The sequence below is a fragment of the Symphodus melops genome (genome assembly GCF_947650265.1).
Source record: "Symphodus melops genome assembly, chromosome: 14".
NCBI classification, from domain to species: Eukaryota; Metazoa; Chordata; class Actinopteri; order Labriformes; family Labridae; genus Symphodus; species Symphodus melops.
The window spans coordinates 24,313,466-24,340,289 of NC_136704.1; the positions used below are offsets into that span (position 1 = coordinate 24,313,466).

At 46.3% G+C, this 26,824-nt stretch overlaps 1 protein-coding gene across 3 annotated transcripts in view; it reads left to right on the forward strand.

Moving 5' to 3' along the window:
* LOC306834960 (cysteine/serine-rich nuclear protein 1-like) overlaps nucleotides 1–25,735 on the forward strand; it is a 37,428-nt gene extending 11,693 nt beyond the window's left edge. Inside the window, exons 1-5 of one of the 3 annotated variants that reach the window (XM_079361309.1) lie at nucleotides 13,301–13,362; nucleotides 19,625–19,817; nucleotides 21,638–21,897; nucleotides 22,035–22,331; nucleotides 22,421–25,735. In XM_079361309.1, coding sequence (XP_079217435.1) covers nucleotides 19,643–19,817; nucleotides 21,638–21,897; nucleotides 22,035–22,331; nucleotides 22,421–23,419 — 1,731 coding nt within the window. In that variant the 5' untranslated portion in view covers nucleotides 13,301–13,362; nucleotides 19,625–19,642 and the 3' untranslated portion in view covers nucleotides 23,420–25,735. Of the gene's footprint in view, nucleotides 1–13,300; nucleotides 13,363–13,428; nucleotides 13,563–19,624; nucleotides 19,818–21,637; nucleotides 21,898–22,034; nucleotides 22,332–22,420 lie in introns of those variants that run through there. The other 2 variants (XM_079361308.1, XM_079361307.1) reach the window with 2 other exon arrangements.
* The last annotated feature ends 1,089 nt before the right edge of the window (nucleotides 25,736–26,824 follow it).

A 26,824-nucleotide genomic window follows, 5' to 3' on the forward strand; every position in this document is an offset into this window, starting at 1 on the left:
GGAAGTGTATTGTTTAGATGATTAACAGCACCTGGGAGTGTGATACCCGGTCACTGATGGGCTCCTCACTTAGCGTTTAATCATAATGAAACGCATGCTGTTGCTCCAAGTCCCTGAGTCCCCATCACTTAAAAGGAAGGGAGGGGGGTTAAGTCTCCGCCAATCCCAGCAGAGGGTACCAGATGAGTGAGTGTGTGTGTGTGTGTGTGTGTGTGTGTGTGTGTGTGTGTGGGGTGAAAAATCTGGCCTGCTGGATACATCTGTACATGCAGTGCACTGCTGCAGTGAGAGGTCAGGTTAGAAGCGAGATGATTAAAGTAGCCACAATGTGCATCAAATCTCAAACACACCACGGGACCGGCCGCCTTAATCTCTGCACAAATCCTCAGCTTCTCCATTAAAAAAAAAAAAAAAAAACAAGAAGTCCCTTTTAAATACAAAAAAAAAAAGAAAAAAAAGGGTTTACGCAGGCTGCTCAGCTCTGATTGGATTCACTTTGTTGTTTGTTTGTGCTAACATGAAGTTGTGTTTACTTCATGGTGACCAAAGTGCAAAGTGTAAAGCTTTGTTTGCGTGTCCAACTCACCACATGCAGGATGATTTTTCAACATACGCTAATCTGCTTTATCATGATGAGCACATTGATTATGCAATGACACGTAATTAGGATAATGATTCACTCTGTACACATGACTTTAAAGTGAACGCTGGCGCTCCGAAGAAAACAAACCTCTTCAGCAACTTACCTTTCACTTTCATCTCCGTTTATCTCGGAGCAGCAGGTTTGATATCAGACAAAACTCCAAACCAAATAAATAACGCATCATTAAAAAAAACAAATTGATTTGCTTTCACATGCATGCAAAACAATGCATAACATTTATGAGATCTATAGCTTGTGACTAATAGCATGCGATGTCTGCATGTGACGTGCAACTGCCTTTCCATTTCACCCTGTCGACCTTCCTCCTGGTACACAAATATTGCTCATTACATGGGGGTTTATGTGCTCGATATAGCCATTGACCCTCAGCCTGCCGCTGTCTCCTGCCTCTCCCCTCTCCCCTCTCTCTTCCTCATCTCCTCCCTGTCGATGGCTAGTTACTGATGGGGCAGTAAATTACAGCGGCTGGAGCTGGGATTAGGTATGAGAGAGGTGTTTGTGTGTGTGTGTGTGTGTGGGGGGTGGGGTGGGGGGGGGATACACACACATGGATGATTGTCTTTTCGTGTGCCAGACAACTCCACATTTTACAGCTCCTCCTCCTCCACCTGCAGATTGCACTATCAATCAATGCAATCTCCTGTTTGCATGTGGTGTTTTAGAGCTTTGCTTTCTGCAAGTTAGGAAATTTAACGTCGTGTAGGACACATACACATGCATGTAAAGACATGTCACTCGTCCAATGCACATGTTGACACGTTCTTGCACATTTTCAAATCAAGGGAAGCCACCTTGCAACATGGCAACAGTAATCATGTAATAGTCCATATTCATATTTTGCAGTGCATGATGGGGGTAAGAGGAGCCCCTGGTCTTAATATAGGGGATGACCTCAGCGGTGTCCTTTCCTCGGCTCCTACTATAGATGGACTGTGCACACATGGACTCACGCTGAAGGCGGCCGATGGAAATAGAATTGCTGCAGGGATTTCTCCAGCAAATGACCTGGAAAACATCGCCTGCTTGACTTGTGGGATAATATGTGTATCTCCTGCACGTCCTCGCACTGCTGTGTAATACTCCAAGACACAGAGTCATTTTTAGCTATTTGCTTGCTTGTTTAATTAAATCAGATTTTTAAATTTTTTTCTTCCAGATTGAGATAAGCTTTTTGACACCACAGGATCAGGAGACTTTAACGTCTCTTTAATATCAGCACTGTGCTGTGTCTTTAGAACAAATTACCTCCATGACTAAATGCTAAACCGATTCGAGACTGCTCTCTTGGTGTGACTCCAAACTGTTTGGCATTCCTTTCTTAGCTCCCTCTCTGCAGATTGCTGCCAAAACATTTTAGAAATAATTGCATGTATTTGTATGAAAAAGCTCAAGATTCTCCGTCCCCTCGCTTTGCTCTTTTTTTTTTTTTTCCACAAGTAGAAATGAAAGTCCTCAGTGTGCTTGTGTGTTTGCATGTGCAAGTGTACGCAGTGTGTGGGGTCTTTGTGTCCAGGAGTGAGAGACCTGCTCCAGTGATTAATGGGGTTCCTGTGTGAGGCACCGCGAGGCGCCGTACACAATCGCAGGGCCAGACCGCAGCCCCGCCAGGCTTGTCCTTCACATGAGGAGGAGAGAAAGGCGGGAAGGAGGGGAGCTGGAGAGGGAAAATATTCCCTCGCTGTCCTTTCGTCTCTCTTTCCTCCCCTCTGCCCATCCATCCTCCTTTTCCCCTCCTCAAACTCTCCACAACTACTCCCTCCCCCTGTCCTCTCCTCAACTCAAACAGTCCACATGTACTCTCACACGTGCGCAAGGACATGATGTGCAAAAACATTTTTTACACAGGAAAAACAGAAAAAAAAAAAAAAAAGCAGAAGTGCAGCGTTTTTATAAAGTGAATCGTCAGCACAACACAAGCTCGGCTTTGAAGAAAGAGCCGGGGTGGAGGTTGAGGAGCATGCTGTGAATCCCCTCTCCCTCCCCCCCCCCCCCTCCCCTTCCCTGCGGTTTCGGGTATGCAGCCCCCTCTTCTCAGTGTTAAACAAGCCTTTTAAATGGGCTTTAACCTGGGCCCACCCTCAATGGGGCCATTGTGGGAACGGATGTGTGGACAGTAGTGCTCGGTAAACAGTGCTACTTGTCCCTTTCTCACATTCTGAGGCCATTCTGCCCGGAGGTGGAAGCTGTGTGTGTGTGTGTGTGTGTGTGTGTGTGTGTGTGTGTGTGTGTGTGTGTGTGTGTGTGTGTGTGTGTGTGTGTGTGTGTGTGTATTTGAGGAAGTGTTTGTGTCAGAGTAAGTGAGACACAGACAGAGAATGGCTGAAGTAAACTGATAAAAAAAAGGGGGGGGGGGGGTTCCTGCCCTGACATCCACCCCGTCATCTTACGTGTTGACACTTAACTACTGCCGACTTATTTAGTTAACCCACGTCAGTGAGGGGCTGGATTTCATTACCTCCCCTCTCCCAGGGTCTCTAATTGGGCCTCACTGTTGTCTGCCTGGCACCTGCAGTTGGCCCGCATGTCACTGTAGCCGTGGTAACAGCAGCGTGCTGCGATGCTGATTCTCCGAGCACGTCCCCCAGCCGACCCCCCCCCCCCCCCCCCCAGCTCCTCCCAAGCCCCATTACCGGTGCGATATTGTCCTCCAGCCCGCATTAAGTGAAAGAAGTCCGCTCATTAGGCGTCACAGGTTGAATTTGTTTGACGACAAGCGAACACAGCGGAGCCGAGAGCTGAGATTTAGTCGCCCGACGACATACCTGAACAGCTTGGAGGTGACGCACACATGCCTTCAAACACAAGTTTACAGTAACTCCAAAACTGGATGACATTATTTAATGAGTGTTTCCCAGTTAGCTGTAAAAAAACAAATGAATCGTTTCCTGGCAGCAGCAGCTCTACACCTGGAAATGATACCTTCAAAAAGACGTGGACGACCCCTAAAGCTCAGTGCGCTCGGTTCCTTGGCCTGGGAAGAGTTGGGTTTTTGGCGTGATACATGACGAGCACGCAACATGGACATGTCGGTATGATCCATCCTCGCCTTCATTATCGAGAAAGGAGTTTTGTGGCTCTTTGTGACGATAAATGAATAAAAGTTAAGGTGCAGTCGTGTCCTCTGTGTTCCCCCGAGCACGCTTCATGATCACGTAAAGACATGCATTTGTTGTGTTACGACATTATGCACGAGAGGTAACCATCGTGCTGAGGCCCGACTAGTCCTGGAGCAGTGTGAGCGCGGGCCAACGGAGGAGGGGGGGGGGGATCTGCACAATGGGCCGAGTGTGAGTGCGTCATCAGCCAGCGTGGATAATCTAAAGGTTATCTTTCTATACTAAAACTAACTTCAGGAAGCAGGAAGCAGTCGGCTTCTCAAGCTTCAGCTGCCCGTCCAAAGGTGCCAGGGAGCATGACTTCCTCATCTCTGACTCCAGCCTGCTGATTGGTTAGTGTGCAGATAAAACAGTTAAAACGTGACTCTCTCTTTATGGGAAGAGAAGCTCATCGACTGCATCTTCATGTTTATTTAACAGGCGATAAAGTTCCCACATCACTCCTTATATGATGTTTAAGACGTGTTAGCATACAGCCGCGGAGAGCAGGAAATGATGCATCACTTTTTTTTTGCGCTCTAATTTTTCAACTGATGATGCAGCTGATTTGCTTTCACCACAACCTGTTCCAAATCTGTTTGATTAATCCGCCTTGTATGTTTCATATGACTTTAAAGTTGACCACATGTGAACGAAATCTGAAGTACAAAACCACACATTTACAGAATATTTAAATCAGCCCGCTGACAGCTAACGCGGGAAACAAGACACATTTGATGTATTTCTCAGTAAGTCAGGGGGTAAATGAGGTTTCTGTTTTACACACACACATTTGTTTTTTTTCTTTAGAAATGTTCACACAGACAATGAGACACCGAAAAGGAGGAAGTTCTCAGTTTGTGACTGGAAACTTGGCAGCGCTGCGGTTTCCTTCTCCTTGTGTCAGTGAGAGTGTGACGTGACGAGGGACTTCCATCTCATTCAGTCGGACTCTCACCCGCCTGTTGAGAAACGGCTTCTGCAATTTTTCGGGGTATTTTTCGTCTCTTTAACTGTGAAATCCCGTCACTCACTGTGTGTCACTCACACTGACACAGGATGAAAGCTACGTTTTAACTGCTGTGAAATACCAATAACTACCTTTTAGTCAAGTTCGACTAACGTTGCATCAATGTCTGCAGCTTTATACGATCATGTAAGATTGTATTGTGAGTGTTATTATCTCTGGTATCAGAGGAGTCGTTGGCAGCGAACACTTCCTGGTCCTCAGCCTCGTCCTTCTTTGAAAGCACGTGTCTTGCATGTAAACATTTCAATGAGGAAGTGCTGCAGTGAAACAAAAACAAGCAGACGAGGGTTTTTCTTTTCTTTTCATCGCCTGGAACTCAACAGAGATAATATCTGTGCGTGCACTCCATCTTTTAGAGCTCTTATGTAGCCATAAAGCTCAGGTATTGATTTCTGTGCGATGCAGGGAGAAAAGCGAGGGCTGTAAATTCTTAGAGACGTTGTGTCCTGATAAAACTGCCGTCTGGACGCTGACAGTAGCTCCACAGCGATGGAGGATTGAGTGTGATGGTGCTTAAGGAGTCCACACTGGTCGTCCAGTCTTTGTGATGACGTTACCTGTGATTGAGAGCGAGTGTGGAAGTGAAGGGCCGCTCAGTCGTGGGAATAAAGGACCTCATTGGACGAGCAGGACGTGGCGCTTCACTTAAACGTGTCGATCTTCATTCACCTTTCCAAAGCCACATTAAACTCCATCCTTTTTTTTTCAAGTTGGCGTGATTTCTTTGCAGAGACAGAAAAACTGTGTGAAGATCCCCGACCTGTTTCACTTCAGCGTGCAAAGCGCTGCAGTAATAGATTCTGCCTATTTATATTCTAGGTGCCAGTGCCATCTGTCTCATGTCAGCGTTTTAGAAACTAAAAGATTATCTGGATTCATAAATGTATCTCAAGTATTTCAATAGCTTTTTACAAAGGGGACGTTAATGAAAAGATTACGGATGTGTCGGGGGGGGGGCTTCTTTTGGAGAAGAAACAATTGATGATGAATGATGAATTGGCACTGTGTTCCTAATTGGCTGTTTTTCCATTTTTCAAGGAATAGAGCCAAACATTTGCACATTTCTATCTTCTTTATGTGAGATTTCAAAATGGGGATTTTTTTTCTCTCTACAAATTGGTTTTGGGGTTTATTTGAAAGATAGGACGGTGAGTAGAGTCAGAAACCAGGCAGAGAGAGAGAGAGAGAGAGAGAGGGTGGGGAACAACAAGCAGCAACCTCCGGTGTTTAAAAAAGAAGCCGAAGTGTAAAATCCTGCAGTACCTGGAGTGTCCACTAGAGGCTGGCTGCAGCAGCACAGGAAGTCACATACACACCCATTCAAACAGCCTGTTTTTACAGCAGACATGAACATGTTTACAGCCTGCTTCAAAAAACCAAATAGGTGTGATTAGCTCATGTCTCCATCCACACACACTGTACGGGGGGGGGGGAATGTTTTGATGACTCATCAGTTTTGATTGGATGAAGGATCAGAGTTATTCACACTAAGGCGTGTAGCTGAGCTGATTGACAGGTGGGCGCCGTGTAACGGTTTGTCAGGAGGCTTAAAACCCGCCTCAGCTCCATGTTGGATGTAGGATATCAAACTAAGTTTTAATATGTGACATTGTGTGTTTCTTTATATAGCAGGGTAAAATAATCGAATATAAAGGAGCGGGACTCAAAGATGATTGATGTTTGTGCTGGGAAAAAGAAGCGATCAATATATTATGAAGTAAACGCAGATACATTTCTTGTCGGTCGACTAAATTGATGCATAAAAATTGCCTTGTTGAACTTTGTTTTCTTGTTTTAGCTAACTGAATTAGTTTGTGGTTCGTCGTTGTCGGGCTGCACAGTGCTGCAGTGGTTAGCTCTGTCCCCTCACTGTGAGGAGGTTGCTGGTTTGAATCCCCGTCTGACAGGAGCCTCTCTGTGTGCAGTCACATGCTGGTTAGGTTACCTGCTGACTCTGAACTACCTGGAGGTGTGAATGTGTCTCTCTACAGCTCGCTCCTGTAAACGACCTGATTTGATTCAGCTGCAGAGGATTTTTGTCGTTCATTATGTCATAAAGAAAAACGTTCAGCAGATTAATTTGCAGTGAAACATGCAGAGCTACTTTCTTAAAATCCAATTATCTACATAAAGAAGAAAGCGACTCTTAATGTTTGATGCATTGAGTGAGGCCTCTCTTTTGAAACTCTATTAGCTAATCAATAATATTATGTCGAGGAGAGGGGGGGGGTTAGTCTATCGCACATCATAGTGATGAATAAAACATAGAACAAACATCCTGGGAGAGAGAGAGAGCGAGCGAGCGAGCGAGAGAGAGAGAGACAATCCAGAGTGCATTAGTCAGACTGCACGGTGACGTTGCCAAGTAAACAAAACACAAACTGGCAGCTTTTTTTTTTTTTCTCCCTAAAGCTAAACACACACGGCATGGAGACACAGTAAGAGCAAACACACTTTCTCACACACACACACACACACACACACTGTATGCGGCCAGAGCAACATAAGCGTATAGTAGTGCCTGTCTGTAAGGGAATGAATGGAAGCATTGAAAACTGAACATTTTTTGAGTCAGTGTAGCGGCGACGAAGGGAAGGAAAAAAAAATGGACCAAATCGTGCCTGTCTCTGATTTAAACAACTGAAACTCACAGTTTTTATTTGTTCAAACTCAGTCAGACAATTCTAAAAGTGAAACGAGAATTATGACTTCAAATCATTGTTAAACAAAGTAAAACTTTTTTTTTTTTTTTTTTTTTTTTTTTTAAAGTGGAAAAACTGGTTTGTTAGATTCTTGAAAAAGGTGTTTGTTCCGAACTCGTTCCTGGAAAACACTCACTCATCCTCTAAAGGTGTAAGAAAAGAAAAGAAGAAGAAGAAAGAGTGACCTCTCCTTGGGCAGCTGATGATGTCATATCACTGCACACAGATTCTTTGGTCTCCAAGTAAACCAGCTCCTCTGCGTGCTGATTGGTCGACAGTTTCCTGCGAGGAAAAGGGGGGAGGGTGTTCTCTCCCATTCTTTCTTTCTTTCTCCTCTTGCTTCTGGATTAATCCGGAGCCTTTTTTTTTTTTTTACTTCTTAATCTCTTATTGCAACATGTTTTTTTTTTTTTTTCTAATCTAATAAAAAGCTGGGTGCTTTATAGAGGAGTGCAGGTGATCAGATAATTAAAGTTGTTAACAAAAGGCCAAAAGCGTGAGCTGTGTGCACGCTGTCCTCTCGGTTTCCTCGAGCGCTCTTTGATTCCTGAAGTCTCTGCTCTCCGCTTTCTCTGCTGTCATGAACACTGGCTTGAACTCTGCATTGCACTGGTTGCCCTCTGCAGTGAAACACAATGCCGTGTCTGGGGCTACAGGTGACCAGCTGTCTGCCTGTGTTCCTCTCCTCTGGGACAGCTGGAGCCATCAATCACCCCCCCCCCCCCCCCCCCCCCCCTTCTCCTTGAGCCCCGGTGCGTCCGTCTGCTGCAGCCTGACCAGAGAAACAACAACATCAGACTGTCTCATCTGGTGTGTCGCTCCTCCAGGGGACCCTTTCAACTTCTATTAATGTTGTTTTTCACTTTACACTTTGGGTATTTCCAGCACAAGCTTTCTGAACATTTTACCTGACACTGTAACATTTTTAAATCTTTCTTTGTGCAGTGGTGAAAAGCTGCAGGGACACAAGCAGACACTAGCTTCACTTACTGTTTTATAATAATACAGGAAAGGCTTAATCACCGTGCTGGTATCACTATTGCAGTAACACTATGCATGCTCATGCACAGGACACTTCCTGGTCCCCTGGCACGGTGCAGCTGCTCATGCACGAGCACGAGCATGTTGAGGAATCCTGCAGAGTCCTTTCTGTATCCAAATCAAATCAAATCAAAATAAGCCACCAAGTCAGTAAAAGTGTCTGTCACGCTCTGCGTCGTGCTGACTCAGACTCCACAGCGTGTTTTCTACATCTGTGAGGCTGCCATGCACGTGTTGTGTTCGGACGTCATGCACAAGAGGTTAACGGTGCAGGGGCCCGGTTAGTCGTGGAGCAGTGTGAGAGCAGGCTAGCGGGGGGGAGAGGGGGGGGGGACGAGTGTGAGTGAGTCACTCTTCAGCCAGCGCTCATGCTGCTTCGTCAGCGGCGTGTGAATGTGTATTAATGGGATTAGTAAATACTGATGGACTCTTTATGGAGCAGCCTCTAACGCCAGGGTGTGAATGTGGAGGTGTGACCTGCGGCGTGAAAGCACTTTGAGTAGTCAGAAGACGAGCTCAAGTCGTTTCACCATTAAACTGGACACATCGTCAAATGTATCTCCATGATTCGTGTCACCCGTCGTCATTGTTGTTGTTCTAGAGGAAACACGTTAAATATTTGTCAGACACGTTCGCGTCGTTACAACTTCCAGCGTCCCGTCCGGAGCATGACGTGGACACGGTGAATAAGAGCACTTTTCTGATGGCTCTAAATTGACACATTGTGGAGTCCCTGCACTCCACGCAGCACGTGCAGTCACGGGCCTTTCTCTCCCGCCGCAGATGGAAAGCATTGAAGGCCATTATTGTGCTCTTGGAGGGGCGTCTTCCACCGTGAACTCTCTGGCACACTTTTAAAGAGAGTGGTCTTAATGTATTCCGGCCTGATTCAGGGGCTTTGGCACTACCATCCCCCCATCCTTCATACACACACACACACACACACACACAAGCACACACACAAGCACACACACACAAGCACATGAAGCTCATTTTTTTTACTAGAAGAAGAGAGGGTAAACATGTGTGAGTCGCCCTGTTCCCTGGAACTTCTCCGTGTTCGTTGAAGAGGAGAACCGACGGGCCGGACAGGGGACTTCAAAGAGGAGACATGAGAAAGGATAAATTCCACCGCCAAGACACTTCCTGTTTGTCTCGAGAGAACTCTGTGAAGGGCACTTCATCAAAGACCTGAAACACAAGAACAAGTATTCACACTTCTTAGATTTTCCTGTTGCATAATGTTGGTCCATCAAAACAACATTGTTGAACCTGTCAGGGATCTGATGTTTGCTCACACTGCTGCTATAATTAGTCTTCTTCTGCCTCCGACCCAAACCGCGGCGGAGGCAGAGCGAGGGAGAATGTCTCCAGGCTCCCTGCGACTCGTCACACAGAGGACTATTTGTTAATGTTGCTGATTATTAGGTGTCTTTGAGTGAAGAGAGATGAATTCCTCAGTAATGGCCGTGACTGCTGCTGCCGCTCATGTGACGGTCGGAGGGGGGGGGGGGGGGGGGGGGGGGTCGTGGATGCTTCATTGTTGGGCCTTTAGAGTTGCAAGGCGACAGGGGAAGCTAACTGGGTGGAGTCAGTCTGGACACACTGGAGCTTTAACACAGCCTCACCTAAAGTATAACACTGTGAGTGAGTGAGTGAGTGAGAGAGTGACACGCCCGCTGCACACAAGTTTCTGTCATATTTATTATCTCAGTCTCACCCTGCCCTGGTCTTGACCCTGAATGTCTCTGAGAAGTCTCACGTACGTCTCGTGGTCTTCACTACAACACTACCTATCGACATCCTCAGCCCCTCTCTCTCTCTCTCTCTCTCTCTCTGCACCTTCTTCTCTTCCCAACTCCACAAAGGCTGCAATAACGCTTCAAATTCCCCCCTTCAGTTCTCATTTTGATGAGCGTTTATCAGGCTGCGACAGTCGGTGATGAAACTGCTCATTTCATTTAGCTCGCTCTTGGAGAAACGTCCTGCGTCTGAACTGTTGAAATCGCCCTGTGACTAAATCTTTTCACACTCATGGTCACACATCGTCTTCTTTGTGTTTCCTAAAGTTTCACCTTACTGACGATGACGATGATGAAGTCACACGTTCATTATCACGAAGCCCATCACTCCTGTTTTAAATGCTAATTTGTGGCTGTGGTGAAACTACCACCTCCAGAGCAAATATCTGCAAACAACTAAAGCCACACATGTAGGTCAGTATTGCATGTTGTGTTATTTTCATTGAGTGTTACTTACAGCTGAGAAACAGAAACCCTGTGTGGAGTAATGGGACTGTATCTGCTGTCATTGGGCTGGATGTGCTGGTTTTGCCTCTTTAAATGAGGCCCCTCAGGCTCAACAGGCTGGTGAGAAAGGGCCCTTTTTATTAGCGGGAGACAATTAGCATAGCTCTATGTACACAGCTTTAGGAGACCTCTCCCCAAATATCTGAGTCAAGCACCTGTATTGACGTTGGGAGAACACTTCGCCTCAGTGTTCAGGTCCAGCTGAGAGTGAAAGCAAAACATGTCAGCGTGCGCGCAGCCGGCAGCGCAGGACTTGTAAATACCTGAGAGGAGTGTAGCAGAGGAGGTGTGTGTGTGTGTGTGTGTGTGTGTGTGTGTGTGTGTGTGTGTGTGTGTGTGTGTGTGTGTGTGTGTGTGTGTGTGTGTGTGTGTGTGTGTGTGTGTGTGTGTGTGTGTGTGTGTGTGTGTGTGTGTGTGTGTGTGTGTGTGTGTGTGTGTGTGTGTGTGTGTGTGTGTGTGTGTGTGTGTGTGTGTGTGTGTGTGTGTGTGTGTGTGTGTGTGTGTGTGTGTGTGTGTGTGTGTGTGTGTGTGTGTGTGTGTGTGTGTGTGTGTGTGTGTGTGTGTGTGTGTGTGTGTGTGTGTGTGTGTGTGTGTGTGTGTGTGTGTGTGCTTCTGAAGAAAGTGAATTTCAGAGTTTGTTCTGACGTAAAATCATGAATTCAGTTGGAGACTTCTTTCTTAACCGTGGAAAATGACCCTCCGTGCACCCCTCCAGCTTCTCAAGAGTCAAGTAATATACTTCATCTTAATTACCGCGTTAGCTTCGTTTCACATCTTCCATTTTCCATTCTCCTTTTGAAATCAACAAATTGCAATTAGGTTGAGTCATTTCAAAGTTTGACAAGTGGTACAAAACATCCTGTTCTTTCCATCGATGTTGTTTTTCAATCATGTCGTTATTCCTTCTGAGAATCCGTAATCTAATCACGCACTCGTAGATGTATCATCCATGTGTTTCTTTAGACACTCTGGCATGCTGCTTAAGATTAATCTTTTTCTTCTGAGATAAAAAAGTCAAAAGTAAAACATGCAGCCAGCTCCCAGCTAAGAAGTCAGAAGGACAAAACGTCTCATGAAAACGACAAACCTGTTTCTGTCATATCCATTTATAACACTTGACACAGATATGAACAAGTGTGCATCAGAGCTTATTTGTTGTTTTTTCATGTTTTGGTGTTTGCGCTAAGCTAAGCTAAGCTAAGTGAGAAGTGGCTGCTTCATTTTATATTTAACAAACGGATCAAAAGCACTTTACTCGATTAATATAAAACAGAACATGACTCCAATGGTAGCTAAAATCCAACCACAACCACAGACTGTAAGTATTAAAGGACGAGGCCTGAGTGACATCCCCGTCTGTCCCTGCAGGGGGCGCACTGTCATCACGAGGTGAAACTCAAACAGGCTACAGAATCCGCTGAGTGTTCGCGGCATGCTAGGAGGCGTTTTTAAAGAAGGCGTAGCTGTGATCACTTGTTATAGTAAAAGGCTGCTGTTTCCCTTGAAACTCTCTGCTTCATTATTGTGTTCCCTGAAAAAGAAACTGAGTCATAATTTCACACAGCTCAGTCAGCTGTTTAACTGGAAACAAGACACGCCAAACGGCATGACAACACCACCCACGTCATTATCGAGGAGCAGCGGCGTAATGATGAAACTCCTCGATCTATCACCTGCTGTAACGTGTCACCTTTTTTTAATTTATTAAAGTCATGAAGCATGTCCCGCCACATGGGCTTCAATATGTTGTTTAAAGAATCAAGAATTGGTGGATAGCCTAGCGATTATGTAGCACGCCCCATCTCAGCGGCCGTGGGTTCAAATCCGACCTTGGCTCTTTGCTGCATGACACCGCCACCACTCTCTCTCTCTCCTCACAACATTTCATATCATATCCATATTTCATACCCACTAAAGGTGAAAAATGGCCCCCAAAAATATTTTTAAAAATCAACAGCTGAGACAAAACGACAAAAAAACTCAACTAACAAGAGGTCGAATAAAACCAGAAAAAACCACAAAGAGCCTCCCAGTTAGCCCATAATAAAAACAGATGAGGCTCTTACACATTGTGCTGTTTGTGTAACACAAATAGAAGATAGAGATATCTTTAGTTCAAACTTTAACTCTGGGATTACAGGTTTCAGTTGTTGTTGTTGTTGTAATTCTATTTTCCTAATCTTCCTGTTAGAGTGCCTTAATGTTGTTTGTTTATTCTCAAACTCACCACCAGGGGCTCATTGAAGGGTGATTAGAAATGTCCTAATGTGATACATGTAGCCTATTATTATTATTATTATTAAATGAACATCATCGATGACCATATGTAGCCTGTGGACTGTCACGCAGGTTGTAAAGTGGCAGATAGTGTGTGTGGGGAGGACAAGGCAGGAAGCGGCGTGGGCAGCCTCCCTGTGTCACCGCCTGCGTCAGATCAGAGACGCCAGGAGGGAGTTTTCCACTGACGAAAAAGGCTGCGCTTCTCGGCAGTCTGCTCCAGACAAGGGAAGCGCTTCAGCTGGTGCGGAGCCTCCGTATACAGCGGACACACACACACACACACACACAGAGACAATAGCAAGCCGAGAGCTGTGGAGTCTGTATGCGGGCTTCAAGCAAAGCAACGCGCCGCTGTTTATTCGTTCCGTTTTGGATTACTTCCACTGTTCTCCCTGTCGGCGATATTTAGTCACCGATGGTGATCGGATACGCGACTTGGTGGTGAGTAGAAACAGAATGGAGAGTTCGCTGCTGTTGGCTGATTGAATGTGTTTGAACCTGAGAGAGAGAGAGAGAACAAGGGGAGCCACATACTTCTTATTATTCCTGTGTCATTTAAAGGGACTACTTTACGCGTAATGTGCCCAAGGATCGCTGTCACGGTTTCATGTGAAACGCTGATTTCTTTGACACTTTAAGTCGTTTTGGTTAATTATCTAACATACTAAAGTGAGTTTGACTAACTCACTAGTGTCGCTCACACAGGTGATACAAAACGTGACAATGGAGCTCCATTAAAATGATTTGTTGATTTAGGCGACATCCCAACAATTCGATTCATCCACTTATTGATTTTATAACCTAATTGTATCGATCTCTGATTATTACGGTGCTCGTTTTATATCCTCACAGCTCGCACCGGGAGTGTTGGAGCTTCAGCTTTACATTTCGCTGTGTGTGTGTGTGTGTGTATGTGTGTGTTTTTTTAAAGGCTGTGGATTTATCAGTGTGAAGTGTTTATGAGGTCGGCTTTGTGTGTTGGACTTGTTCTCGTTCACCTCAGCAGTGTTGGTGCGCCTCTTGTAACACGAGCGACTCCTGAAGGCACTACATGTGAGCGCACACACGCGCGCGCACACGCACACACACACACACACAGCTGACAGACAGGGGCCGCTGTCATTAGAATAAGCATTAATCACGTGGAGTGATCGGGTCATCTTCCTGGCCTCGCGATGTGAACACGTTGAGCCAAATATAAAGATCGATTGTTTTTTTAAAATCTCGCGCGAAGCTGTAACAGTTCCATCAGTCAGGTGGGGAGACCCTTTATTGTTAAAACATTTTCTTTATCACGCCACACTGGTATTCCCTGCTGCTCAAATAGGCTCATCAAAAACGTCGATTTGAGCTGATTTTTCCCCCCAGTGATTTTTGTCTTCTCCCAATCAGAAGCTGTTATTAATTCATTATTATCTAGATGTATGTAGTCTGAGGCGTGGAGCTTTTTAAGAGCCTCAGACTAAGAATCAGAAACGATTGAACCAATTGAATCGTCTCTAGCGCGACCTCACCCGGATCCTTTTTGGAATCATGTTTTCTGGAATTAGGCTGGAGAGAGCTGAATGATCCTTTGTTTACAGAGAGGGAATAGCAGCAGCAGCAGCAGCTATGCTGTGCTTTTCATGTGGCATGCTTTTTCCCCCCCAGGATTGTGCAATGCTTTAAAAAAAAAAAAAAAAAAAAAAAAAAGTCTTTATCACCATTTTATACTACACGTTTCATTTTCCCCTCTGATTTTCATTCAGTCCAGTCTGTTGCATTTTCCTGAACTTATATCCTGTGACAAAAAGCTTTGTGTCATATTTGGAGGATTATTATCCATCTTGACTCCCTCCTCCATCATCTGATCTCGTATTTAGCTAACCTTGCTGTTCCTGCAGCTGTCAGCCACGACACACATACTGTGGATGGCCACTTCCTGTGTACCACGTTCAGTGTATGTTTCCTCGACCCCGGGAAGCTCGCACGCTGGCTCTGCTGGTGTCTGACTCCCCAGCTGGAGGAGGACGTAGCAGCAGCAGCAGCAGCAACGCAGGGTTCAGACAAGGTTGTCTGCATGCCTGCTTCATTTTGGTCACGCAGAACGGCCCCACGCTTTTGTGCCTGGAGACGTGAGGGGGTTTGAGGAGCAGGGGAGGGGGGTGCAGGGAGTCTGCTGACAGTCTCCCACACAGCAGTAGAGCGAGAGAGAGAGAGAGAGAGAGCGAGAGAGCGAGCGAGCTCCCATCTGCTTTGTCCTCTCCCAGCATTCCTCACTGCAAGTGTCCCAGACTGGAGCACGACCCCTGAACCAACCCCCTCCTTCCTATCTTCCCTTCCTCCACACACACACACACACACACACGCTTAAAGCTGATTGTTATGCAAAGCAATTTTTGCTTGAGAATTTCTCAACACACACTCCACAGTTCCTGACACATGCTTGTGTGTCAGAGCTGCACGTTTTTTTTTTGTTGTTGTTTCTCCACAGACTTTTTTTTTTCCAGTCTTCCTTCTCGGTTTACAATTTGGGTAAACTAACACAAATAAGCAAGAGTACACAGTCTAAATCCTGCAGGCAACACCTGGTCATTTAAGTCTGACCTGCATGGCATATTAATGACAGCTTAGGGCATGTGACCTCCACGTGCAAGCTAATCCCCTTTCAGGTGTGGCTATAAAGGTAGCTGGCTTGGTTGTCTCATAGGAGCGGGGCGTTCCAGTGGTTAACAGCAGAAAACACATCTGGGTTAGATAGAGCCTGTGTTCTTCTCCCACTATTACAGCTCGAGCGTTTCTGCCAGAATGGAATTCCTGTGGCCTGGAGACATGACATTATTTATTTGTTTAGTACGATTTCCTCCCACTACCTCTACTTTTTGGAGTCCGTGTGCACACGGGTCGAGGCAGAGGAACAGAATGTTTCTGTGGCATGGTCGCACACAGCCAGCTCTGGAACAACAGGCTCATAGAGGAGAAAACAGCAGCAGCAGCCGTCCCTGCTTTGTTCCAGCAGGTGGAGTCCTTCTGAGAACTGAGCTGGTGTTTCCTTCAGCCGACACCTTGATGGCTCTGATCAATTACCTCCATCTTCCCCGGGACAGAGCTGGAAGTGAGAGGTGCAATACCATAAAGCCCACGTGTGTGTGTGTGTGTTTCGGGGGGGGGGGGCAACCTGCCTGGACATGCTTCCACACACGCAGGAAGACTCCCCGGCTCATCATTATCACATTTTATGAGCGCTCAGCCTCAGTCAGTCACTCATTCACACACTGCACAGGGCTGTCAGTGTGCCATGGAGATGCTCTCTGCTGGCTGGCTTTGGTGCGACTTGTGGCTCCCACCCACACGGGTTTCAGCTGCAAAGATGCTGGACAGGAGGAGCGCGGGGGCAAAGTCAGCTGTGACCTGTCCTGTCGGGGGCTGCAGGGAAGACGTGGGCAGTTTAAACAGGCTGCTGGGTTGCATTAAACATTTCTTCTACTTTCTCTTAAGAAATGTGTTCTCGCCCTCTCAACACTTTCAGAAAACTAAATCTAAAGTTTGTTCTCATAAATAACCACATTTTAATTCAAACTAGATCCCGAGCCTTTTAAATGTTTTTGGATTGATTTTCTCGAACCTTTCAGCGTCCTCCCCTCTGTGAATAATTTAGGATTCATGAATAGAAAGGTGAGTCGTATGAATCGGCACCCTGAGCTCATATCATCATCCCGTAGCTGCTTGCATCAAGATCATCTCCGCGGACTGACATAGTTATGCATCGGACTCGAGCTGTGTGCTGCTTCTCCTCGCCTGAGATTTATCTTCCCAACTCGGTGACAACTGGTTGGTCGAGCACCTCAGCGGATGCGTCCTTTATCTGCCTGCCTGTGTGCGGTTGATGGAATGACAGTGATGCATAATTTAGTGCACGTTAAAAACATGCTGTGCTCCCTTCCCTCTCCGGCTCTCTGTGGCTGTCCGATCACATCCATCCGAAGCATTAGGAAGCTCTCTGAGTCCTCTTTTATCTTTTTCTCCACATCCCTTTTTTTTGCGTTGCACGGTTGTTGTCCTCCCCCCCCCCCCCCGGTCCCTTGTTCCATCCCCTCTCCCTGCTCTCTTGGCCTTTTCTCTCTGGGAGCAGAGGCTGAGCTAGCTGAGAAGCTCCAGATTGACTACAAGCCGTCCCCCTCGCCAGGATTAACCTCTCGCCATTGTTTCTGCCCGTTGAACAGGATTAACAAATCAATGTGTCAGGTAGACTGCAGTCAAGAGACAATGACCCAGTTCTGACACCACGGCCCCCCCCTCCACACACATACCTCTCCTCCCACTTCTGCCTCACTGCAGCTTTTAATTAAAAAGACTTTGCTTAGCTGGCGCTCTGCACTCCCCTGAGGATGCCTCGAAGCTTTGTTTTCTTTTTCTTTTTTTTTTTTATTCCACAGGCAAGGGTGTGCAAAAATGTGAGGTGAACACATGTGTGCTCCTTTTAGCACACACTTGTTGTCTGAACACACAGCAACAGATGCAGATCCAGGTGTTTTCCAAAATAGTTTCAACCCAAAATCCCTCGACGTGACGTTCTCCGTATCTGCAGAAGATGCTCGGAGATGATTGGCTGCTGGATTGGAAGCAGGCAGCAGTGTTTCTCGTGCAAGTGTTCAGCACGCTGCAGCCCTGAGGTGGTCACATTATTAAGAGGATGCAGAGAGTGTGTAGAGCATGCTTGACCTATTGCAAGGTGATTCATTCATCATACATGCACTGGGGACAACAATATCTGACTGCAGCAATAACAGTAACAGCAGCTGCAACAAAGGTGTCAGCCTCTCGCCCTTGACTCTGACTTCTCTTTTATCCTTGTCAGAAGGCGCGACTGGTTTTGCATAATTGCTCCCTGTTGCATGCTGAGCTTGACCCCTTTCTCCGGATACCTGCTCCATTTTCTCCACTGCTGACACTTGCGTAACATCCAGGCATGCAGCTAGTTAAAGTTCCTGGTAAGCCTTTTTGAAGGTTGTGACGTACACGCCACATGCCTTTGACACATTTAGCCGCCCTCCTGTGACCGCTCGGTGTCTCTGAGCCGCGTTTGGAACGTGCGTTTAACTGATTTAAACATCTGCAATTATCCTTCAAAATCTAGACGAGCTGAGGCTGCAAAACAAACTGTCCTTGTGGACATTTTTGCGACAGAATGATAGGTGCTACAAAGCAAATATTTGTAGAAACACAGCGAAGTGTGACACAAAAACTGAAGTGCATTCATGACATGCTGGAGCTGCAGCAGCTGGGAGTGATTTGGCCGTCATTCTGCAGACAGTAAACAGTTTGATGGTGAAATGATCTTTTTATGGGGCAAAGTAAAAGCCTACTTTCCAATTCCACATCATTGTAGGGAGTGTCAGCGCTGGACTTGAGCCCAGTCATGTCTTCCCTCACTTCCTTCCTTCCTCCCTCCCTCCCTCCCGTCCCTCCTTGTTTTCAGTTATTCAGAACTCGGCCTCTGGACTGCGATGATGACCCGTTCCTCTCTTGCAGTGTGCTTCCCAAAACTTGTGAAGAATTGCGTCTGTTGTTCGTCAGAGCTCGGTGATGCATCTACGTCCCATTATCGTAAAAAAACACACACACACACCCGTGTTCATCTGTCATGCCCAGGGTTTTCCTTTTCCTGGAACGAGTTGTGAGAACGGGAAATTCAGAGTATTAATTATTGGCTGGAATAGATCAAAAGATATCAGTGACATTATCACAAAGAGACTGTTTTACAGATGGTGGTGTTTTTTGAATTAGTGGTTGAATGACACTCCTTTTCTCGTGAACTCGAGATCTTTTTTTTTTTCTCCGCCTGCCTCTCTCTCTCTCTCTCTCTCTCTCTCTCTCTCTCTCTCTCTCTGTCTCTCTCTCTCTCTCACTCAAAGGATTGATTGTTTTTATCGCTGAACCAGCAGCCCCTCTCACGGGAGCGCTGAAAGAACACATGCACGAGTTGCATAAGAAAACATCTTAACTGTGCGTAGCTGTACATGTTTACAATGAAGGAAACGCTGGCACACTGCTTTGATTCAGAAATCTGATAGCTGCTGCCTAAAGTTAATGATTGACATTAAATGTCCCTGTCTCCGTAGTTTGGTCACCTCTGTGCTCGGTTTATTCTGTCTAATCAATGCATTTGCTGTGCTGATGGGATTTAGAAGAGGGCGAAGGGTCCAGTAATTGTTGACTTATGTGAATAGGCCTGATTGATTGCTTCCTGTGCCGTGGCTTATTTCCACTCTCAGCTGAGTGCAGCACGAGATTTGGATGCCTACGGTCTCACATGGCCAAGCACAGGACTCGCTTGTACCGACAACTCTGCGTGTGTGTGTGTGTGTGTGTGTGTGTGTGTGCACAATACCTTTCATGCAGCACTGTTAACCCCTTTCCATTGCTTGTCCTTCTTTAATATTTCAAGAAATTGTAAAGGTAAACAGCACTGAAGTGTTTGCTAATAACCCCTCCACATGCTCTGTTCTTTTTCCTTTTGGCAGATTGTTCGCGCTGACGCAATGAGTGGGCTTCTCAAGAGGAAGTTTGAGGAGGTGGATGAGGACCCCTGCTACTCCTCGCCCTCCTCCCTCTCCTCGGCCTGCTCCGGCTGGGACTCGGAGGGGGAGAGCTGCTACTCCGACACCCTCGATTCCACTCCAAGCAACCCCAGTTCCCCGGCAACACATTTCAACAGTGAGTGTCCTCTTGTTGTGACGGTAAATCATAGAACGAGCTGATGCTACATGCTTTTTTAGAGCACTCGCTCGCCCCGTCTTTACTGCTCCGTGGAGGGCTCTGATAACCAAGCCATAAAAATGGAGGAGAGTTAAGGAATTTAGGCAGCTGGCAGCTCATGAAACACTTCACAGAAATGATTTCAGACTTCTGCAATGAATACCTCTTTTGATTTCATGCCCTAAAGCTGCAAAATGGCTAATCGTATTATGCAGTGGCTGCTCACCTTGGCTGGCTCTACAACTTTTTGTCCCAGCGACTTGCAGACAGAAAAAAAAAAAAGCGCTTTTCCCTCAAAAGACGAGTCGAGCAGCGCTGCTTCAGTGTGTCTCTGTCTGGACCTGTGCTGGCCTTTAGAGGGTCGCTCGGGTTGAGGAGAGATCGCAGGGGGGAGAAGGGCAAACAGTTGTGAGGTTTCCAGGATGGAGGGGCAGAGAGCCAGCAGGAGAAAGAGCTGGCAGGTTGCCACAACTGGGAACACACAGAGCCTTGTCTGAAGCCTGGGCATGCACCCAGCACAGGTGCTAGAAGAGGCTGGGTGAAGGGATACAAAAAACGGGGGGATTGGCCTATCAAGAAAAGAAAGCAGATTGAGCAGACCAGTATAAATGTGGTGTTTGTGTTGGATGGAAAGTTGCATGCCATTGTGAAGTGAAAGAGGGGAAACAGCCAGGAAAACGTTTAGACGGAGCGGAGACGGTGTCATTTGTCTCCTGCAGGTGTTGTAAGCCCGACTGGATTTGATGGATGTGAAGCTGAAACTGGCACTTTGTTTCATCTCCATCACCGCGAGCCACTGATTACACCGCATAGTAAAGCTATTGTGTGCAGCTGCGTCGAAGTCAAAGGTTGTGTTTTCTTCTTCATCTGAGCCTTGCACGTCACAGAAAACACACAGATTTTCTCCGTTGGCGTTTTGCAACTTTCACGAGCAGTTTGATCAGGGTGTGTCGCCAGAAAGTGCCAAAGCCTTGAAAATGAGAGTCTACGAGGAATTCCCCCTCCAAGCACTGCCATCGGTTTTTGTTTTTTTCCTGTAATAACTGTCGAGCTTTGCAGGGGAAAACACTGTCTTCAAGCAGACTCAGAAGTCGTGTTTCATATTGCTCGGCAGAGGAAGTGGAATATACAATAAAGTGGAAGTAATCGAGCTTGTTCCCACATATGGTTCCATTTGGATTCCCATATGGTTTTATTGTATCCGTCTGGGTGCAGAAAGATGTCTGGTTGCTGAATGTTTTTAGCAGAGAGGCAACCTTTGACTCTTCTGAGTTACCGAGCCATTTCTGGGGATTTTCAGCTTGCAGGGTGGGCAGTTTTTTTTTTTTTTTTTTTTTTTATATCCTCCTCCTGAGAGCTGACTTCCACCCTCCAGCTCCTCCGGAAGCCCCGAGCATTAACTCACCAGTCAGTGTGATCCTGGCAGCTCTGCTTCCTCCTGTGTCCGCCACCGAGGGGAAATTCCTGGGTTGGGTGGTTTTGTGTCGTGCAGTAGGACAAGAAACGAGGCCGAGGGAATTCTCGGCGGTTTAGGTTTCACTTTACAGGATGTAAGGGTGTTGGACTCCTGTTAGCGGCTTCTTTTAATTGGCTACATGATAAGGCTTGGTTGGAGACGAGGGCAATGAATCAGAGGGGTGTCCTTTTACTGCAGGGTTTGTGCTCATCTCTGTTCTTCCATGTAATGGAGGATAGGGCCATCTAGTGGCAGACACGTGCAACTGAAGCGTTTTAAAACAATGCACCATGTTCTAAGTGTTCTTCTTCTGCGTCCACAGCCACGTCCATCCTCAAGAAATCCAAGAGGGCGCGGCGAAGCAACGTGACCTTTGACCAGGTGACGGTGTTCTCCTTCCCCCGGTGCCAAGGCTTCACCAGCGTTCCCAGTCGAGGAGGATGCACTCTGGGAATGATGCAGCGCCACAGCGTGCTGCAGACGTACACGCTCGCCGAGTTCGCTGTGGAGCAACGGCTCCTGCGCCGGGAAAAGTTCCTCAACAGACTCCGAGAGGAGAAGCTGGAGGCTCTAAAACTGAAGGTGAGAAAAGTAGTTTTTTGTCACGAATACCAATACTAGTACCAGGAGTTGACTCAGGATACTTTACCTTAAATCTTAGTGGTTCAGGATTTAACTGACTGGCAAAAGTATAAAAGCTAAATTTTTGTTCTTTTCAGCTGACCAAGAACGGAACTCAAGAGAACGAAGAGGCCGAGCGTCTAACCGTGGACGACATCCCAGAGCACGAGATCGACATCACTGGGACCAACTTGGAGGAGGGCTCGTTCCTCCAGCCTTACGCACCGAAACGTCGCTACGCTCTGCTCAAAGCCGCCGGCGTGAAGAAGATCGACAAGGAGGAGAAGAGGCAGCTGCACGACCTGAGGATCTCTAGGGAGAACTGCGGCTGCGACTGTCAGGGCTTCTGCGAGCCGGAGACGTGTGGCTGCAGCCTGGCTGGTATCAAATGTCAGGTACGAGTTCAGAAGACGTTCAGCAGTTCGGCATGTTTTTGTGGCATGTGTTTGACTTGAATTAAGCAAACTCTCTTTGCACCTCACAGATGGATCATTCCTCTTTCCCGTGTGGCTGCACCAAGGACGGCTGCGGAAACATCGAGGGCCGCATCGAGTTTAACTCCACCCGGGTACAGACGCATTACATCCACACCATCATGAAGCTGGAGCTGGAGAAGAGGCTGGAGGAGCAGTCGAGCACCGAGGAGGAGGAAGACGAGAACTCGACAGCGGGGGGCAACACCTTACCGCCGGTGCCCTCTTTTCCCTTCAGCTCAGAGCAGGCGGCGGCGGCCGGTGAGAACAGCTGCAGCAGCGACATGACGGACTCGGACTCGTCCGGCCACAGCGAGTACTCTGAAGGAGGCGAGGGCCTGTGTGAGAATCGCACCCAGCTGGACGTGGACGAGAAAGGCTTGAGTCGCATTCTCAGCTTCAGCGATACTGAGAACTGCTCGAGAAGTAGCCGGGACGGCGGGGAGCGTAAAGACATTTACCGCCAAGATCAACGGCAAGACCAGCAGCAGCAGCAGCAGACGTCCACAGAGGCTTTCAGAAGCTTCAGCATGGTCGATTTCGCAGACGAGAATGACAATATAGAAGCTGCTTTGTTGGACGATCACACAGACAATCGAGCAATGGCCATCTCAGAACTTTTAGATGATAACGCCAACCAAGGAAACGCACTATTTCATAGCAGCAGTGTACCACGCACGCCATCGCCCACCGTGGACCGCTCAGCCAGCTACAACATGGACCTTAGCCTGTCATCGGAGTCCGATCTGGAGTTCTTTGATGGATTTCCCTGCTTGGGGCCGAGCTCGCTCTACAACTCGCTGAAGGAGTACGAACACATGGACAACTTTTTCCACTTTCAGTTGCCTAGCTACCCGAGCCTCCCGCCCGTGAGCGACCCGGGGACGTGCCTCTTGGAGTCGCTCATCGGCCTTTCAGAATCTGTCCCGGAACCCCCTGCCACATTTACGGACAATCAGCTGTTGGAGGAAGCCATGAAATTATCTGTGATGGAGTCTGTGAAAGTTTGACATAATTAAACAGAATGGGGAAGGCGGGGCGGGGCGGGGCGGGGGGGGTTTCTCTGTGAGGGGACTGAACATGCACATAAGAAGCAGATTATTGAGGAAGTTGCGATTTCCCTCTTGCCTAAATAAATGTTCAAATTCCAGACTTGCCTTCAAAATGTTAGCAAAAGCAGTGTGGGGATGATCGCTGTGTGAGATGGCAGCTAGTGTTAAAAGATCAATTCGACCCGGCCCGTAGAAAACCAATGAAGGCTCTCGATTCCTAAGAAAGCTCTCTGAACCAAACGAAGACCACCAACCTTTGTGCTGAAAAAGAAAAAGGCATCTTTAACCGTAAAATCCGGGGGGGCCAGGTTGGGAATCTCAACACAGCTGAATGTGACACCTCAGGGATTTTTTTTTTCTTTCTAGCTTTTGGAGGCAATGTACGGTGAGCATTGCTGTGATGGCCTTTAAATGAAACGAAAAAGCCGAGTCGTCCCCGTGTTGAATCCTGAAGCTAGCAGACTCTCTCTCTCTCTCTCCTCAAGATCCCTCCCGAGGGTCTGAAGTTTATGGTACAAAAAAGAAAATCCCTCTTAAGAAACAAACAAAAGCTCCTCGATCAGCACTTTATCTGTGAACATAGTTGCGTATGAAAAAGGCATTGTTTTTGTTGTATGGGATCGAATCAGCAGTTCAACGCTAACACATGGAGTTCCTTATTTATGGACAGGAAACAGGAAATAACGCTCGCACCATTCAGAAGCTGTATTGTCTTTATTACTCTTGTTTTAAGTTATTTTCTTTATGATTTTATTCTATTTATTTCAGATAATGTTTCACTCAAGACGCACTGTGGTTTGATATTTCTACCTGAAAGTGCAATCTTCTTTTCCCTTTTTTTTTTCCCTTTCTTTTCCATATCACATTTAGGCGTCGATACGGGAAACGGGACCACAAGTCCGTGAGAAAGTATTTAATATCTATACTCTTACGCATTAACTTTTTATTTAGTTGTAAATTATGATGTCATCATTTCATTTAGTTATTTAATTTAAGACTTTTGGCAATAAGAAGAAAAAAAAAAGAAAAAGGCTTGTTGTGAAGTTTAACGGGCCGAGCGTGTTTACTGGGCGAGCCGTGCCGGCCTCGCCGCCGGGCGCGTGCACAGTGCTTCCATTTAAGCTTTGGGGACTGAAAACTGTGGATCTCCCGAATCACTGAGACGAGGAAATGATGGCGCTAATGTAATGCTGCCTATAATGTAAGCATAGAAAATGACACTAATATTTTGTAACTAATTTATGTAGGTGGACGAAAGAATTCTAATCACTGACAAATTGAATATTTTATTATTAAGAAAGTAAAAAATGTTCCACCGCGGGGGAAACCTTTGTGATATATGAATTATAGAGAAATGTCTACTTATGAAGGTTATCACTCTCCAGCATTCAGAGGTATTTTTCATAGGCAGCCTTACGCTTTGATATCTTCACAAAATGCCACTAAATAAAAAATAAAAAAAACGAGTAAATTGCAAAGATCAATTTGATTGTATTCAGTCTGTGACTCGGGTTACACTGTGTTAGAGATGACACACGTGAAGGCGTTCTCTTTTACGTGGGTAAAAAAACTGCATATATTATACAGTTTTTTTTGTTGTTTTTTTTTTAATCCTACGGTGACGCCCTGAAAGTTGGACGAGCTTCCTCGTTTACGACGGATGCCGACCTATCAGAGGTGATTGTGCTGCGGCCTGTGTGAGCAGCTGAGGACGCCAGACAGTCGATGTACATATCTCACCCTTTTCTGCGGCTGTCAGCAGCCTATCTGGACCCTTTAGGAATTATGCATGCAGGTCCTGTTTGTTAAAACTTGTTCTGATTAATTGTATACTTTGAAAAGTGCAGCGTGCACATCGGAAAAATGTATTATTTGCTTTTTTTTTTCTTCTTCAGATTCATTTGAAATCCATCCGATATGTTCGTACACCACAAAGAGGGCACTGATTTTTTTTGCAAGCAAACGTTTGTTTCTCTTGTACAAAACATCAATTCTCATGAAGAAATGGCAACAGTGAGTGTTTCTCGATGTAATGTATAACAGTACAGCTTCTTCTTCTTTTTTTTAAAGTTTATTTTCAAAGAACGTGTCTTACTTTTTTTGCCTTTTGTGTTGTACATATTTCTGCTTGAATGGTCCTGCAGAGCAAACAAAGCTGCTTTATTTTTTACATATTCACACTTTAACCCGCTGTTCAAAGACAGTTTCTTTCATCTAAGCCATTTTGACAGCCTGTCCCTCCAAATAATAATAAAAAAAAAAACATTTTCTAAACTCTTGACTCCTCGTGTTTGTTTGTTTGTGTTGTTTTGTTGACGTGAACTTCAGGCTACACTTCTGCAGGGGCGATTTTAGAGGCTGTTGGGGCCCCTCTAACCAGCGATCATCGCCGTCACGTCTGCCGTTGTCCTGACGATTTATCAACTGATAATTCTTCTTTAATTTGACGCGTCGAATTTCACTTACAGACTTTGGTTGTCACAGCAGTAATGCACGCAACCGGAAGCAAGGTAACGAGAGTGAGAGCTGTCAGTGCTTAGCCAGGTTTTCTGTCATTGCAGAATTTGCACATTCTGGGACACGTCTTTGGTTTTAGTCTGTCAGCCCTCAAGGGGCCCCCTTATACCAGCCTGGGGCCCCCAAGCAACGCCTCTGCACTTCAGAGGCGACCAAAAGGCAGGCGACCCCTCACCGGTTCTTTTGTTTCGACATATTTGATTGAGCCTCTTCGTCCTAACATTTCTTCATGCTCCTCTGTTTCCTGGAGTGTTTAAGGCTCGCATTAGTTAAATTCACATTCTTTTGGTTCGTTCCTTCATGTAAACCACAGGAATGCATCTGCGGTTTTGAGTCTCCATGGTTAAGAAAAACACTTTGCATGAAGTCATGCTGAAGTCTCCTGACTGCCGCCACGAACGTGAAGAGAAAAAGACATTCCAGATGGGCCTGCGACTGTTTGAAGCTCACGTTTTAAAACCACCAAGAGAAATAATAAGTGGGTGGATGTTTTAGGCTTTCTTCTACTTTTCCTGGAAGAGTTCACCTCGATGCCACGGGGAGCTTTTGAGCGTAAAATCTCTTTGGTATTTGCTTCAACGTTCAGAGGGATTTGTGTGAACTGGTTTCGCAGCTCGTGAGGTCAAAACCTCAGAGTTGGGGTTTTTTTTTTTACCCTTTCTGCTTTTGTTGCTTGTTGAGCAGTTACACTTGAACTGTGACCCCATTCACAAACCTGTCATCGTCACATTTCTGAGAGAAGTAAAAGAGCCAGGCTGCTATCAAAGCTACACATGGTACACTATCGCCACCTTGAGGTTGAATTAGGAGCTACAAGCACACATCCATGCAACAAGAATAAAATGC